This window comes from Rattus rattus, chromosome 4 (assembly GCF_011064425.1).
Source record: "Rattus rattus isolate New Zealand chromosome 4, Rrattus_CSIRO_v1, whole genome shotgun sequence".
NCBI classification, from domain to species: domain Eukaryota; kingdom Metazoa; phylum Chordata; class Mammalia; order Rodentia; family Muridae; genus Rattus; species Rattus rattus.
In genome coordinates this window covers 178,265,054-178,280,856 of record NC_046157.1, presented here as the reverse complement: position 1 = coordinate 178,280,856, position 15,803 = coordinate 178,265,054, and the positions used below count along the sequence as shown (strand labels likewise).

General features: G+C 42.0%; 1 protein-coding gene across 1 annotated transcript in view; it reads right to left on the bottom strand.

Annotated features, from left to right (window-relative positions):
- The window catches only part of L3mbtl4 (L3MBTL histone methyl-lysine binding protein 4), a 323,366-nt gene that overhangs the window by 116,344 nt on the left and 191,219 nt on the right, over positions 1-15,803 (bottom strand). The window contains exon 14 of the mRNA XM_032899789.1: positions 7,605-7,675. Within this exon, the coding sequence (XP_032755680.1) occupies positions 7,605-7,675 (71 nt within the window). The remainder of the gene's footprint in view (positions 1-7,604; positions 7,676-15,803) is intronic.

Sequence of the window (15,803 nt, the reverse complement as noted above, 5' to 3'; positions counted from 1 at the left end):
AAGTACAATTATGCACTTTGCTGTTGGAGTGACACCCAAGAAGTGATGGTCTGGCCACAGCTTATGGTGAGATCTGGGACACGAATGGTGGTTTGTGATTGCACTCTGTCTACTCTCTCAACGTTACGTCCCCTGTGTAAGGGAAATCTGAACTGTGCTGGTTGGAGTCTGGCCTTTTTTAACTTAATCATAACAACAGAAATTCACATACCTTGGAAGCATGTGAAGAAGCAAGATCTGTCTGATTATTTGTTCTTTTGATCAGTTGGGTACTAGAATATGAAGGGTACTTTGAACTCATTGGATGGTACCAGTATAATTAGCACACTTTTCCATACTTACAAATACTGTTAGAGTCAAGCCATGAATTTCCATAAGGATCACTGCAATAAAAGTTTACACTTCAAGAATAAAGGAGAACAATCATAAGCATCCTATTAGAACTAGGATGATATTTGATAGAATTAAATACCTGCTTATAAAAATTAGACACTAAGTAACCTTGTCTCAATAAACTGCATTATACTACATAGGGTAATAATAATTTTTTAAACTTATTAACTTATAACAATGTTCCTTTCTGAGATTATCTGGAGGATGGGGAATAGAGGGGATAGGGAGAGACTGGGAGGTGAAGCTGCCATTGGGATGTAAAGTAAATTAATTAATTAAAAAATGAGACAAAGACGTTTACTGACCCTTACATCTACTCAGCACTATAGTGGAGGTGCTAGCCAAAGAAAACTGCCTCATTCCACTCAAAATTATCAGAAAAATTCTAATTAAACTGAAGACTATACCAGGTTCATGAATTGGAAGATGCTAATTCAGCTGCAATTAGATGACAGGATTACCTCAGATCCAATTAAACTGTGTGTGAGGTGTGTGAGGGGTGTGTGTGTGTGTGTGTGTGTGTGTGTGTGTGTGTGTTGTGTGTGTGTTTAAGCTAAAATTTCACCCCCCCCAACACACACACCATATAGGATCTCTCTATTTATCCCAGGCTAACTTCAGCCTTGCTACCATGCTACCATGCCCAGTGTAGTAAGGACAATCAAATAGAAGGAAACAAAATTGAATGGATACTATTTAGATGGTTGAACTGGTTATATGAAGTTGAGGTAATTAAGAGAGTGTAGTATTGCCAAAATACTGCAAATAAGCCAATTGACCAAAGCAGAGTTCAGAAGCAAATCAGCATAACAGTGGTCACTAGATTTGCAACAAATGACAGCTCAGTGCAGAAGAGGAGATGATGGACAGCTTATTCAAAATTATTTAATCAACTGTGATTCCTGGAAAAGATGGATTCTGATTATTGTTTGATACTGTAGAGAAGATCAGCTCAAGCTGCATTCAAGAGCTAAGTCGTGATATGAACACAGAAGGCTTTCAAAAAGTGAAAATAAGTTGATGAACGTGGAACAACAGGCCAGCCATTTTAAAGGCACGGAAGGGATGAAGCCCAGAAATGATGAATGATGTTGACAAATGAAATCTGAATTTGTCACAAGGTCCAATTATGAGTTCAATAAAGGTTGGCAGATGCCAAACTGGGGAAGAGAACTGCAATGAATCTATTCAACAATGGGACTCATACACTTATGCATGGAGCTTCACATCAATATGAGGAAGACACTCTAGAAGGGAAATGAGAAGGCCCTTCACAAAACACAATAGTTGTGAAACAAGAAACTTTGTTCAATTTCCCTAGATCCTGGATAAATGTGAAATTAAAATATCATTAAATCTCAATGTCAGCCTAAACCCTTGCGTTTTCCTATTGAAAGGTAACTTATGGGTGATTTATCATCAACATTTATGTTTCAATTTTAAAACCACTGGATTAGCAAAATGAGAGCTAGGCACATCCTGATTGCAAATGACCTAGACACAAAATTATTAGCTAAAATTCCCCAAATTCCAAAAGGATCTCAAGCATGATGGAGACCCTGGCAGGTCTGAGGTACTGCAGAGCCATGTTGTAGTAGCTCTCCCTCTTGGAGATAAAAGGACAAGCATGCCCAAGCAAGTTGACATGAGTGTCACATACTGTAAGAGCTCTGCTCAGCCTCTACAGAAGGAGCATCTTTGCCCTGTATGGATCATCCAATGGGCGAAGGTACAATCCCAGTGAAAAGTCCCAGATACCCAACTCCACCCTGAAGAAGGGACACATTGTGACCATCACCTGCATGCCCATGTTCTACTTAAGGTGGCACAAAGAAGCATTGTCTCTTACCCTGCTTTTGGTGTAGCACTTGGTACAGACTGGTGAAACAGATTTTCCCTTATCACTCATCAGTTTTTATTTTTGATTTTTACTTTTCTTGGATATTGTATGTCTTTACATTTCAAATGTTATCATCTTTTCCCCCTCTCCAATACTCCCTTCCCCCTCTCCCTGCTTCTATGAGGATGCTTGCACTCCCACCCATCCACTGTAACCTCGATAGCCTGGCATTACCCTACATTGGGGAAATAAGCCTTCACAGGACCAAGGGCTTTTCCTTCTATTGATACTGGACAATGCCATCCTCTGCTACATATGTGGCTGGAGTCATGGGTCCCTCCATGGTACTCTTTGGTTGGTTGTTTAGTCCCTGGGAGCTCTGGCAGGATCTGGTTGTTTGATATTGTTGTTCTACCTCTGGTGTTGCAAACCCCTTCAGTTCCTTCAGTCTTATCTTTAACTCCTCCATTGGAGTCCCTTTGTTCATTCCAATGGTTACCTGCAACCATCCTCATCTGAATCAGTAGGGCTCTTGCAGAGCCTCTCAGCAGACACCCATATCTGGCTCCTGTCAGCAAGAACTTCTTGGCATCAGCAATAGTGACTGGTTTTGGTGTCTGCATATGGGATGGATTCCCAGGTGGGGCAGTCTCTGGAGGACCTTTTCTTCAGTCCCTGATCTGCTCTTTGTCCCTGCATTTCCTCCCATGAGTATTTTGTTCTCCCTTCTAAGAAGGGATGAAGCATCTACATTTTGGTCTTCTTTCTTCTTGGGCTTCCTATGATCTATGAATTTTTCATCAGGTATTCCAAGCTTTTAGGCTAATATCCATTTATGATTGAGTACATATCATGTATGTTCTTTTGTGACTGGGTTACCTCACTCAGGATATTTTCTAGTTCCATCATTTTTGCCTAAGAAAGTCATTGTTTTTAATAGCTGAGTAGTACTCCATTATGTAAATGCACCATTCTACTATTGAAGGACATCTGGGTTCTTTCCATCTTCTGGGCATTATAAATAAGGCTGTTATGAACTTAGTGGAGCTTGTGTCCTTGTTATGTGTTGGAGCCTCTTTGGTTGTATGCCCAGGAATAGTATAGCTGGGTCTTCAGGTAGTACTATGTCCAATTTTCTGAGGATCATTTCATTAGATGCTAAGAAAGCATGTGACAAAATTCAACACCCCTTCTTCATGTGAAAAGTCTTGGAAAGATCAGGAATTCAAGGCCCACACCTATACATAGTAAAAGCAATATACAGCAAACCAATAGCCAACATCAAACTAAATGGAGAGAAACTTGAAGCAATCCCACTAAAATTAGGGACTAGACAAGGCTGCCCACTCTCTCCCTACTTATTCAATATAGTACTCGAATTCCTATCATGAGCAATCAGACAACAAAAGGAGGGCCAGGGGATATAAATTGGAAAGAACAAAGTCAAAATATTATTTGTAGATGATATGATAGTCTACTTAAATGACTCCAAAAATTCCACTAGAGAACTCCTACAGCTGATAAACAACTTCAGCAAAGTGGCTGGTTATAAAATTAACTCAAACAAATGAATAGCCTTCCTCTAATCAAAGGATAAACAGGCTGAGAAAGAAATTAGGGAAATGACACCCTTCACAATAGCCATAAATAATATAAAATACCTTGGTGTGTCTCTAACAAGTGAAATGTATGACAAGAATTTCAAGTCTCTGAAGAAAGAAATAGAAGACAGAAGATGGAAAGATCTCCCATGCTCATAGAGTAGCAAGATTAATATTGTAAAAATGGTCATCTTGCTAAAAGCAATCTACAGATTCAATGCAATCATCATCAAAATTCCAACTCAATTCTTCATAGAATTAGAAAGAGCAATTTGAAAATTCATTTGGAAAAGCAAAAATCCCAGGATAGTGAAAACTATTCTCAACAATAAAAGAACTTCTGGGGGAGTCACCAAACCTGACTTCAAGCTGTATTACAGAACAATAGTGATAAAAACTGTCTGTTATTGGTACAGAGACAGGCAGGTAAATGAATGGAATAGAATTGAAGATCCAAATACCTATGGTCACTTGATCTTTGACAAAGGAGCTAAAACTATCCAATGGGAAAAGAGCCAGCATTTTCAACAAATGGTGCTGGTTGAAACTGTACATCAGCATGTAGAAGAAAGCAAATTGATACATTTTTATCTCCCTATACAAAGAAAGCTCAGTCCAAGTGGATCAAAGACCTCCACATCAAACCAGATACACTGAAACTAACAGAAGAAAAAGTGGGGAAAAGCCTGGAACACATGGGCACAGGAAAACATTTCCTGAGCAGAACACCAAAGGCTTGTGCTCTAAGATCAAGAATTGACAAATGGAACCTCATAAAATTGCAAAACTTCTGTAAGGCAAAGGATACTGTCAATAGGACAAAACAGCAACCAACAGATTAGGAAAAGATCTTTACCAATCCTACATCTGAGAGAGGGCTAATATCCAAAATATACAAAGGACTCAAGAAGTTAGACTCCAGAGTATCAAATAATCCTAGTAAAAATGGTGTGCAGAGCTAAACAAAGAATTTTCAACAGAGGAGTACTGAATGGCTGAGAAGCACTCAAAGAAATGTTCGACATTCTTAGTCTTCAGGGAAATGCAAATCAAAACAACCCTGAGATTCTACCTCACACCAGTCAGAATGGCTAAGATCAAAAACCCAGGTGACAGTAAATGCTGGTGAGGATGTGGAGAAAGAGGAACATGCCACCCTGGAAATCACCCATCAGTTTTACACAGATATCCTTGTAAAATGGCCTTCCATTTTTTCAGTGAATGTGCATTATTAGAAAGTAATTTATATTCTGTAACCACTTTCATTTTTATATAGTATTGTTCGGATGCTCCAAATTATACAAATCTTTAAAAACTATAGCAAACAATAAAACAGTTTTTTGGAAAAAGCCATAATAGGTGACAATCATACTTAATGCAAATAAAATGCTTTGGGAAGGTGGTCACTGTTGAAATTTGAAAACACATTTGTGATATGAAAATAGGAAGCTGTGTCTACACATGATACACAACTTAGGAAAAATTCCAGAGTTTATAACTTCCCTTCACAGATTAAATAAGAACATAATTCATTTTTCTCAAGTACAAACAAACCCCCAAAACTACTAATGAATAAGAAGGCATTGATTCAAATCTACACACCAAGATAAAATAACAGATGAATTGTGAATGTAGCTCATAGGCTTAGCAACAAGAGGGTATTAAGCAATTTCTTAACCACGTGGTAGTAACACTTTGTTCTACTATTTGGTCTCACATCAGTTAGAAACACAGTAACTGAATTGTAATGAACAAGCTTGACTGGATACAGGGCGTGTCATCTGAACAATGAGGTAGCCTGTATGGCTAGTACATGTCCCTGCAGTAGAATAGGCACCAGGATGCATTTCCCCAAGGTCCCCACACAACTGTGTGCTTTGCACAAGACAAAGGTTCCCCATATATCCTATGACACTGATGTCCAAAAGCACCGTAGACCACTCCTGAGGGGAAATGAACAGGGTTGAGTTAGAGAGTTCAATGGGTGTAGGAAAGAAAAAAACCATCTGGGTATAAACTTCTTACAAATGGTACAGAAAAGAAGGGGAGAAGGAAGAGGAGGAGGAAAAGGAAGAGCAAGAGCAAGAGTAGGAGGAGAAAGAGGAAGAGGAGGAAGAGGAAGAAGAGGAGGAGGAGGAAGAAGGGGAAGTAGAGGAAGGAGAAGAAGAGGAAGAAGAGGAAGAGGAAGAAGAGGAAGAGGAAGAAGAGGAAGAGGAAGAAGAGGAAGAGGAAGAAGAGGAAGAGGGAAGAAGAGGAAGAGGAGGAAGAGGAAGGAGAAGAAGAAGGAGAAGGAGAAGAAGAAGGCGGCACTGAGAAAGCTGCAAGAGACTCATCTTTCCCACTATGCAAACGCCTCTTGCTAGAGATATTTTCTATTTTGGTCAGGATGATCCTCATTACTACTTTTACTATATGAAGCACAGAACTGTGTATCTGTTTTAACAGGAACATGTACATAATTACTCTCTGCAGAAAATTTCGAAACTGTCAAAATATGAATTAAAACACCAACACTTTTTTAAGGTTTCTTCTGTCGCTCCAAAACATGCCGCTTACGGAATGAAGGCTTGGTGCAACGGATGAGAACATTTGGAGAGGTTTCTAAAATACCCATTACTTATTTAGAGCAAGGCTTAGCTCTGGTCAGATTGCAGAGATTCTTCTGAGAAATGTCTAGCTGAACAGTGAGAGCCAGGTACCTGAATTGCCCCCTGTTTTCTCATGAAGAGACCCCGTTCTCTCTGTGACTTGGATGGAAACTTACAGCTCTTCTAATCCCAGGCTGAGCTTTGTCCCATCCAAAGACAGTAGCTTTTCTCTTGGCCACCACAACCCTGTGTTCAGTGACTGCCTGGCCCTTTTCTATCCTAAGAGAACTCAATCATGAGACAGCAGAGGAAATATCACCGTCCTCTCCAGTTGTGTTAATTTCCTTCCCAATTCAGCAGAAAACTCACCGACAGATCTCCTACCATGTTTTGGGGCCTCCTACCATTTAAGGGCCACAGTGGCAAAAGACATGGCATTTTGATTATAAATGATAATTGTTATATCTGGCTAGATTTAAATATCAGTACATCTGAAGGAGGACCTTAGCTAGACACCACAGTGCTCACGCTCTCATTCTGTCTGCATTGAAAGTCACAGGAAGGAAACACCTGAGTAAAAACAGGACTTTTTTTTTTTCTTTTCCTTTTCTCGATCCCAACAAACATCTCATCTCAGAAGTTGAGCTTTCTCCCCAGCAACTTTCCGCCTGACCTACCAATAATGCACATTTATCAGCTGTCCGGGTTGTCAACCACAGTGACTTTCCTGGCTGCATTAAGTGGCTGCCGTAGAAACAGAGAGCACACTGTAAATGCTGATTTCCACAAGATCGGATCTTTCCTGACAGGAATAGGACTGCAGAGATGACCGAGGCCCTTTCACCTTTAAAAATAAGAGACCTCAGTGGTAGAGCTTACCTAGGAAAAATCCCCAGCTCCAAAAAAAGAACCAAAAAAAAAAAAAAAAAGAGAGCTAAGAAGGGGGCTTTGAAGTAACAGAACTTGAACTTGTTACCTGGGGTGGGTAGCATGCCACGCATGAGTCTAAGAGCCTTTCGAGTCAGGTTGTTAGCAGCATTCCCTACCGGAATGATGAAGCCCACCAGACACATAAGACATTGTCCACAGCAAAAAGCAAAAGCTGGTTCTGTGCCTTGGCTACTGCTGCTCTTTTTGCTTGTTTGCTTTTTGTTTTGTTTTTGTTTTTGTTTTCATTTTTACCTCTGAAGAGATTATCCAAGTCAGTATCTTCTCTTCCTTTGATTTTCAAACACTTTGCCTGCTGTACAAGTCTGGCGAGGAACAGAAATAAAACCTGGATTCATTATCCTGTGAGGTAAGAATAAATCATGACAGCAGCACACATTTAAATAGAACCCCCGGGGTAAGCAACAGTGAATTAGCAGGTGTTTCTCTGCACAGTCTCATTACAATGTTTCCTCGGCTCAGCATTTGAGGGAAGCACGGGGACCTTTGCTCAGAGACTCTGACTTTGAAAACTGAAACTTAAAAGTCTTTCCATGCACTCATCCCAGAGAAGGATCTCTTCCGGCCCTGAGAGGGAGGTGTCTGAGACAGTGGGAAACAATAATCATTCTTCAATGTTTGGCACCTATCTATCATTTCGATCAGAAGATCGCAGGGCCATGACTGTGCTCAGACAAGTCTATAAGTAGCTGCGTCGCACTTCTGAATGTCAGAGAATTCATTAACTTTTGTGACGTTGCAGCAGAGTGAGGGCTAATTTTGTGACTCATCATAGTTTCTTCATTAAAAACCGGGGTTCCCTCTGCATGGCAGAGGCAGAGTTTTACTTATTTATTTATTCTTATACAATGAGACTTCTCCATGGTTGCTAATTACCTACTAATTAATTTCAGGCAGAGAACTTGAGATAATTAATTTATCTGCATATACTTATGATTCTAATAAACTTACAACCATTTGCTTTGCACATGTGTTTCTTTGCTGCACTTAGTGGTTTCCATTTTATCCGCACGGACCGGCCTGTGACTCGGTCACAGCAGAACAGAGAAGAAAACGACACGACTCAGCTACCAAAACCTACCTCAAAATCTGAACAGCTTATAGGTAAGTTGCGTGTTTATTTTTATCCTCTATAGATTTTGTGAACACGTTTGTCACAGCAGAAGTACTTTCCACTCGTTAGTTAGGTATCTCTTAATCTAGATTTTTCTCAATTAAAAAAAAAAACCAACAACAACAACAAAACAAGCAAGAGTTTGAACTTAGGCCCCATCTTTGGACCTTCTGCTATGGCGCACGGGTGGACTGGGTGAAGGGCTGCCTGTGGTGCAGGCAGGGAGAGGAAGTCCATCCATGTGGGGGCACCTGCTTCATGCCTAGGAGTCAGTTCCTTGGTCCGTGACCCAGAGTGACGCTCGACATCTTAGTGTACAATCTGTGATACGGACATACCCCATGCCTACCGGGTTGGTCTGTGCACTCAGTACACAACATTTTTTAAAACACGGTACAGGCGGACCAATATGTAAACAGTCTGTAGACTATTTTAACGTTCAATGCATTTAGTTTTCCTTAGGTTCCCCGTGTATCTCCGTGTTGTGAGGATTCATTTGCACTCTTCTAGAAAAGGCATGTGACCTACAGAGAGACGATTTAAGCGTAAGCAGCAAGTAACTGATGGTCAATGTGAAATGGTGGATGCCACAACCCACGGGGTTCAGTGTTATAGTCTAGTCGTTTTGTAAAGAGGATAAGGAGAAAGAACAATTTCAGCTCTGCTCACCTGGTTTTGGACACCTTTGTGGAATTTGCCCTTAATTTTATAAAGTTTCACCACATCATGAATTATATGAAATGCTCTTACAGCATCCCTCTGCAGCCTGAGGTGGTGAGATCTTAGATCTATCATACAGAATTTAAAAATGGGAGGTTGTCTGCCTTACATACTGCTGATGGGCTTTGGAAAACGATTTTAAGATAAATCAAGTGATGTATCTGGTAGCATATTTTAAAACGCGAGCTGTTGTAACTGAGCACGGGCGTATTTACTTTCACTCACTTTCAAACACTTGTCTGCTAAGGAAGCAGCCACGCTGAACCCTGTGAAGAGTTTAGACACTGGGAAATCTATAAGGGCACAAGGACTCCCAGGTCTCCCTTCACTGAGCCTCACTCAATTCTCACAACTCCACAAGGCAGGGATAACACCCATCATTCATAAATATGGAAACCGAGGTTCAGAAACACTGGACAACTTGCCCCGTCTTAGACAGCTAGGATGCAAAGGGAAGTCTTTGGAGACCCCATGTAGGCTCTCTCCTGCCCACAGATCCCCTTGAAGAGACAAGGGTCCTACTGCTCCTTCACAGTCATAAGCGTCCTCAGGAAGACCTGAGTGAGCGTTATCAACAACTCTGAGTTAGGTCTGCAGAGATGTGGGAAGCTGCCTAACTCCAGAGCGCTCACTAGAGGAGTTCTATCTGAAAGTTTATCTTGTTGATGACAGGAAAGACAGTGCTATGTTTGCTCTGTGGACAGTTCTATTCTACTGGGGAAACTCTGGAAACAGTGAGGCCCATGGTGCACCATAGATGAATGAATACCTTCTGGCTTAGTGAAAAGGCTCTAAGTTATTCATGTTACTGTTCACGGATAGTTTTTCCAGGAGCCTGGGCCATACCTTGTGTGTGGGCACAGCTCTAGTTCTGCAGCCTTCAGGGTCTTTTGTGAGATTATCATGACAGTGGCAAGGGTCAGACACTCATCCACCTGGACCTCCCTACAGGAAGCAACACCTTCTACCACCCTGGCACTCTATACACTCTGTGGCTTCTTATTCTGCTACAGATGTGTGACCTCCAGACAGGTCAGTAGCAGTGGCCACTATCTGCATGCTCATGAAGTTCCAGCCCTTAGACTAATTGCCTGCCTCAGGAGTAACCCACTTTTGGTGAAAAGGGCATGGGTCTAGAATCTGAATGTCACACAGGTGAGTAACACTACACTGAACCGTCTTAGCATAGGAGCTGAAAATCAATAGTCTTTAAGTCAACTTCCACTATGTTCTGGAAAGCAGATTTAACCACTGACAGCCATAGTTACTGGCACGTTTCCTTCCTGTGGCTACTGTCATGACAGTGGCTTAGTTGAAAAAGGGTAGCCTAGACCAATCTCAAAATATTTAGTATCAGGTTCTTGAGAGAACATGTGTGCTGACCATGGTTTTACAAGCAAAGAGAGCAGCCCATGGAGTTAGCACATGTGCAATACAGTTAACTGATAGTTATTTTTAGATAAATTCTCCAAGTCTAAGGAATGTTATTTTAGATTTTCTTGCTTTCATAGTCAAGATGGTTCCTTCCAACAAAAGGCAGGTGAGTTGTCAGGGCATAAGGACCTGTGCACTCTTGGGAAAAACGACTGCAAGAGGGGTGAAAAGGGTACTGTGGGCTGAAATGTGTAAGTTCTTCTGTCTCTGTCTCTGTCTTCCTCTGTCTCTGTCTGTCTCTCTGTCTCTGTCTCTCTGTCTCTCTCTGTCTCTCTGTCTCTCTCTGTCTCCCCCTCTCTGTGTATGCATGTGTGTGTGCATGCATGTGTGCATGTGTATGTCTGTGTATATGTATGTATGTGTGTGCATGTGTGTACATGAATGCGTGTGTATGTGTACATGTGTGTATGTATATGTATGTGTGTCTGTATATGTATATGTGCATGTGCATGTGCATGTGTGTGTATGCACACGTGTGCAATGACTACATCAAACTTTCAGAAGATAGGCCCAAATGAAAGTTCCTTACAGGAAACACAGTGGGGGCAGGACTTTGCAGTCAGGAGCGCAGTACTGTGGGGTGAGATGTGAAGTCAGGAACTCAGGACAAACACTGAAGGATATAGTTGTTTCTCATGTTCCGACATGCCTGTAAGTTTGACAATGGCTTACTCCTTTACAGGACCACAGAATGAGCCAAGAGCCTGTGCTGTTAAATTAAAGGATCTTATATTATATCTGGTTTGTAAGTAAACAATAATCAAACCCTTAGAAATATGTCAGTACAAAATACCTGTTAAAGAAAAGCAAGTGTGAAAATGTTCTCCCTGGTCCATTTATATGGGGAAAACTATGATATAGTATTTTCCAGGACAGGAATGGGTTGGATGGACAAAATACAACCATGTACAGAATACAGTACAACTGTTAAAAATGATGTGGTGGGCACATTTGTGTTGATTTACTAATGTTTTTCTGATGCATCCTTTGTGTGGGCATGCACATGTACATGTGTGTGTGTGTGTCCTTGATATTAGACAGTTCTCTTCACTCTCCACCCTTATTTTGTTCTATTTATTTGTGTGACAAGGTCTCTCACTGAACCTGGAGCTCACAGAATGCCTTGGTTGGTGGACCAGTGTGTTATAAGGATCCACCAACTCTACTCTGCTGTGCTGGGGTTATAGATGCTGCTATTGCTCCTGATTTATATGTGGGAGTCAGGCATCTACACCCAAGTCCTCCTCATACCTGCACAATACACACTTTACTGGTTTAGCTACAACCCCGATCCTCAGGATGCATTCTTAAATAAAAGACTTGTTGCAGGTTAAAGTCATTTGGTGTGACATTTGTAAAGAGGGAGGTCCCACCTATACGCTTCTGTGAAGATGTCAGCACTGATGATGTGCGGATGGTAGCACAAGAAACTTCAGGTTGCAGAGATGAACAGAGTATGGATGAGAAGTGTTTAACTCTTATATATTTTGTTGTGAGCCTAGCCTTTAACGGCTGAGCCATCTCTCCAGCCCGAGAAGTGTTTAACTCTTAATGACTCTCTTCAGTCGGTAGCAGTTAGGTTGCTTGATAGAAGAAAATCTGTACCTTAATAATTTTAAGTTTTAATGTTTTATTTATTTACTTTTTAATTTTATCTATATAGATGCTTTGCCTGCATGTATGTCCTGGGTACCATGTGTGTGCCTGCTTCCCATAGAGACCAGAAGGTAGTGGATGCCCTGGAACTATAACCACAGACAGCTGTGAGCCGTCGTGTGGGTTATGGGAGAATTGCATCTGCATCCTTTGGAGGAGCAGCCAGTGCTCTTAACCACTGAGCCGTCTCTCCAGCCCTATATGTCTTAATTTTACTCATCTGTATTTTCTAATTTTCCTGGAGTAAACAAGTAATACTGTTTTTGGAATGATAAAATCATGTTAACTGCCCCTAGCTCACTAGGCAATCAAATGGCAAAGGATTATTTTAAAGCCAGATCCAGATCTAGTGTCAGGATAAGAAGAAATGCCTGAGGGTGCCCAGGCAGCAGTTTTATTTTCCTGGCGTCTAAGAACACTAATATTTGCTTTACATGAGACAGCATGTGGACCTTAGAACACAGCGTTCTGTAGCGCTTAATTACAAAGAGACTCAGTCAGCCAGGGCAGCGATGATCCAGAGATTCTCAATCAATTAGAGATTCCTGAGAGTCAGCCCAGGAAAATCCTCTTTTAGGATCTTAATGAGACCTGTGCTGGGTATTGTGTTAATGTTCTGCACGTCTGAGGGTTCCTGAAGGCAACAAGGCTGCCCCCAGCAGGTGCTAAAGGACTGGGGACACTGGGACCCATTGAGGGCTGAATCCTTTCCCAGTAGCCCAGCTGATGGCTTACATCAACTCAAGCCTGCATATAAGGGTGTTTTCTTTTCTCCTTGCTTGGTATCTCCTACCACGACAGCCACGAGGCCTTTGCTATAGGGAGCACTCAGCAGGTTGTAAGCTTCGTCTGTCCCTTTACCCCATGTTACTTTTCCACACCACTCATCCCAGCCGTGACCTCTTCCCTTTCTTCATCTCTGCTGTTCTCTGGAGCATCAGTGTTCGCCCACATCTTGGCAGCAAAGATCACCTACAGACCCACTGCTTGGTCCACAGCGACTAGAAACCCTCTACCTTAATTTCAGTCCTGTCCTGCCGCTGACTGACCAGCTAGGATGGTTTCCTTATTACACACAAAGATAATGATAAGATAATGGTTTTTTCACGGTTTAGGTCACAGCTGCACCACTGTAGTTCGAGTGGTTCCAGCTCAGATGTGTTTTGGAGGGGCCAATGATGAGGGAATGAATGGATAGCTTTAATTTTAGGATCCAGCTGTGGTCAGGGTCACTCATGTAGCCAGGATAAGTATCACTGAGCCATCTATAGCATACGACCCAACTTGGTTCTGATAGTATAGAAACACTGGGTAGTCCACGGTGTAGAGCAGCAGCAAGCAGACGTACAAGAGGAAGCCACCTGGCACAGAGTTGCCACCAACAGTGTTAATGAGAGGATATGGCTATCGGCCCCCATCTCCTCATTCCCACATAGAAGTAGTTGATCACAGATTCCTTAATTAAGGGGCTTAATTTAGTTACAGATGCTGAGTTCTCTTTCCAACCTAGTAAACGAAGATCTAAGTTCCTGCCAGTCCCTAGATGATTGTTACACAGAGAATTGTATCTAGGCCAATCGTAAGGTTTTAAAGTCAGCAAATAGTATAGAAGTAGTAGAAAATAAGATATGGAGAATTACTTCAAGAGTCTCCGCTACATGCTAGGCCAGGCTACAGGTCTGTGTCTGTATCAATAGCTATATCTATCTGTGTGCCCCAGTTCAGAGTGCAATGCATGAGCCCTCATGTTTGTATTCATTCTAAAGCAGAGGAGATTCAGAGGAGCTCGAATGTCAGCAAGTGACTCAGTGAACTCAGATGCACTAAAGAACGAACGATGTAGTGAGGTAATGAAGCAGAGGCTGAAGGTTAGGACATAAGTTCTCTCCATTGGCGTCTGTCCTGCTTCGAGGAGCAAAAGGCATGTACAGAAAAGCACCAATGGGCACATGTAGACACACAGGAGAGCCACTCAGGGGTGACACAGAGCAAAATCACCCAGGGCCCAGGGCAGGAGAGAAGGTACCTCTTCCCCGATTCTGCCTCCCAATGCCCCCAAGCCTTGGGCACATGTTGGCTGCTAAATCCATTGCATTTGCTGAGTACCTACTAAGCACCAGACAGCATCTTAGGTGTCAGAAACACAGAATCACAAAACACAGTCTCTTCTCTTGAGATGCTCATGCATCGGTGGGAACTGCTCAGAACGGTGCAGGGAGAGCCAAGACATGGGCAAGGAGAAGCTATGGATGGAAGGAGACCTGTGGCAAAGGGCAGGAGTGACCTCCTAATGCTGGAAAACAAGCATTACTGTGGCTGATGAGGACAGAGCTGACCGGGGGACTCCTGCCACTGGCTCTAACCAAAGAGTAAGCCTGGTGGATTAAAGAAAATCGACCTAATAACATGGAAAGATACTACGGGGGGAAACCATTACATTTTGGGGAACAGCCCCATAGAAATGTATTTTATGTCACGGCCGATTTAAGAGATGGAAAGAAACTAGTTGGTTCACGGAAGTGCAGTTTATCATCGGGCTCATTAAGACACAATTCCGTTATGTGAGGTTGGCAGTTTCTCCAGCTCAGTTCTGTTATCGACACAGACCGCCGAGGAGCCTATAAACATGTGGGGGCAGACGCTGGGGAAGATAACGTGGCATTTTTCTTAGCTTCTTAAATTAAAAAAAAATTAGTAGCACTGGATGAAAAATGACAGGCGCTTCAGTGCGTGGTGGAACTATCAAGTGTGTAAATTTAATACTGCGATGATGGCTGTTCTGGGGAGGCAGAAGCAGTTATCAAAAATACTTAGGGGAGAAAAAAAACCGAAGGCATGCTCTCCTCTGGATGGAGACAGAGTGTTGACAGACACGGCAGGGGCAGGGATTATGTTTACCCTAAAGACATCTCCTGGTTCTCCAGTTACTCTCCTGCCTTTAGCATTTTACAGTGAAGCAGGCTAGAGGAGGGGAACTTTGTACCACGTGAACCACAGATCAGAGAAAGCACAGGGCAGACACATGGTAAGCATCTTCCCTAAGGAATAAAGGAATTTTGTTTTTTTAATAACATAAGATTTAAAAATTATGATTTTAAAATGTTTTCTTTCTGTTTTAAAAACTTTTTTTTTTATAAAATATGTTCTTTTCAAAAATGTATGTATCATATCCAGCCCTGAAACTCAGAGCCAGAAGTAGGAAGCAGCAACTGTGTACCCAACCTGGCCTTCTCAATAACTCACGCCGTCCTCCCTCTCTTGGGCAGGATGTAGTTGAGCATGCTTAGGAGCTGAAATCGGCCATTTGTGTATTCAACCCCCAACCTCTCCAGTGGAGCGATCTGTGTCGGTTTGAACGCTCTGACGTTCAGTTATCAACGTGATAAAATCTGAATAATTTTGCCAGGGCTTTCACAAGGTAAAGCTAACAAGATGGTATGGTATGAGTGGGTGACTTTAATGCTAAGGCAATAGCAATTAGTGGTGTGTCTGATGATTTGACTTCACGG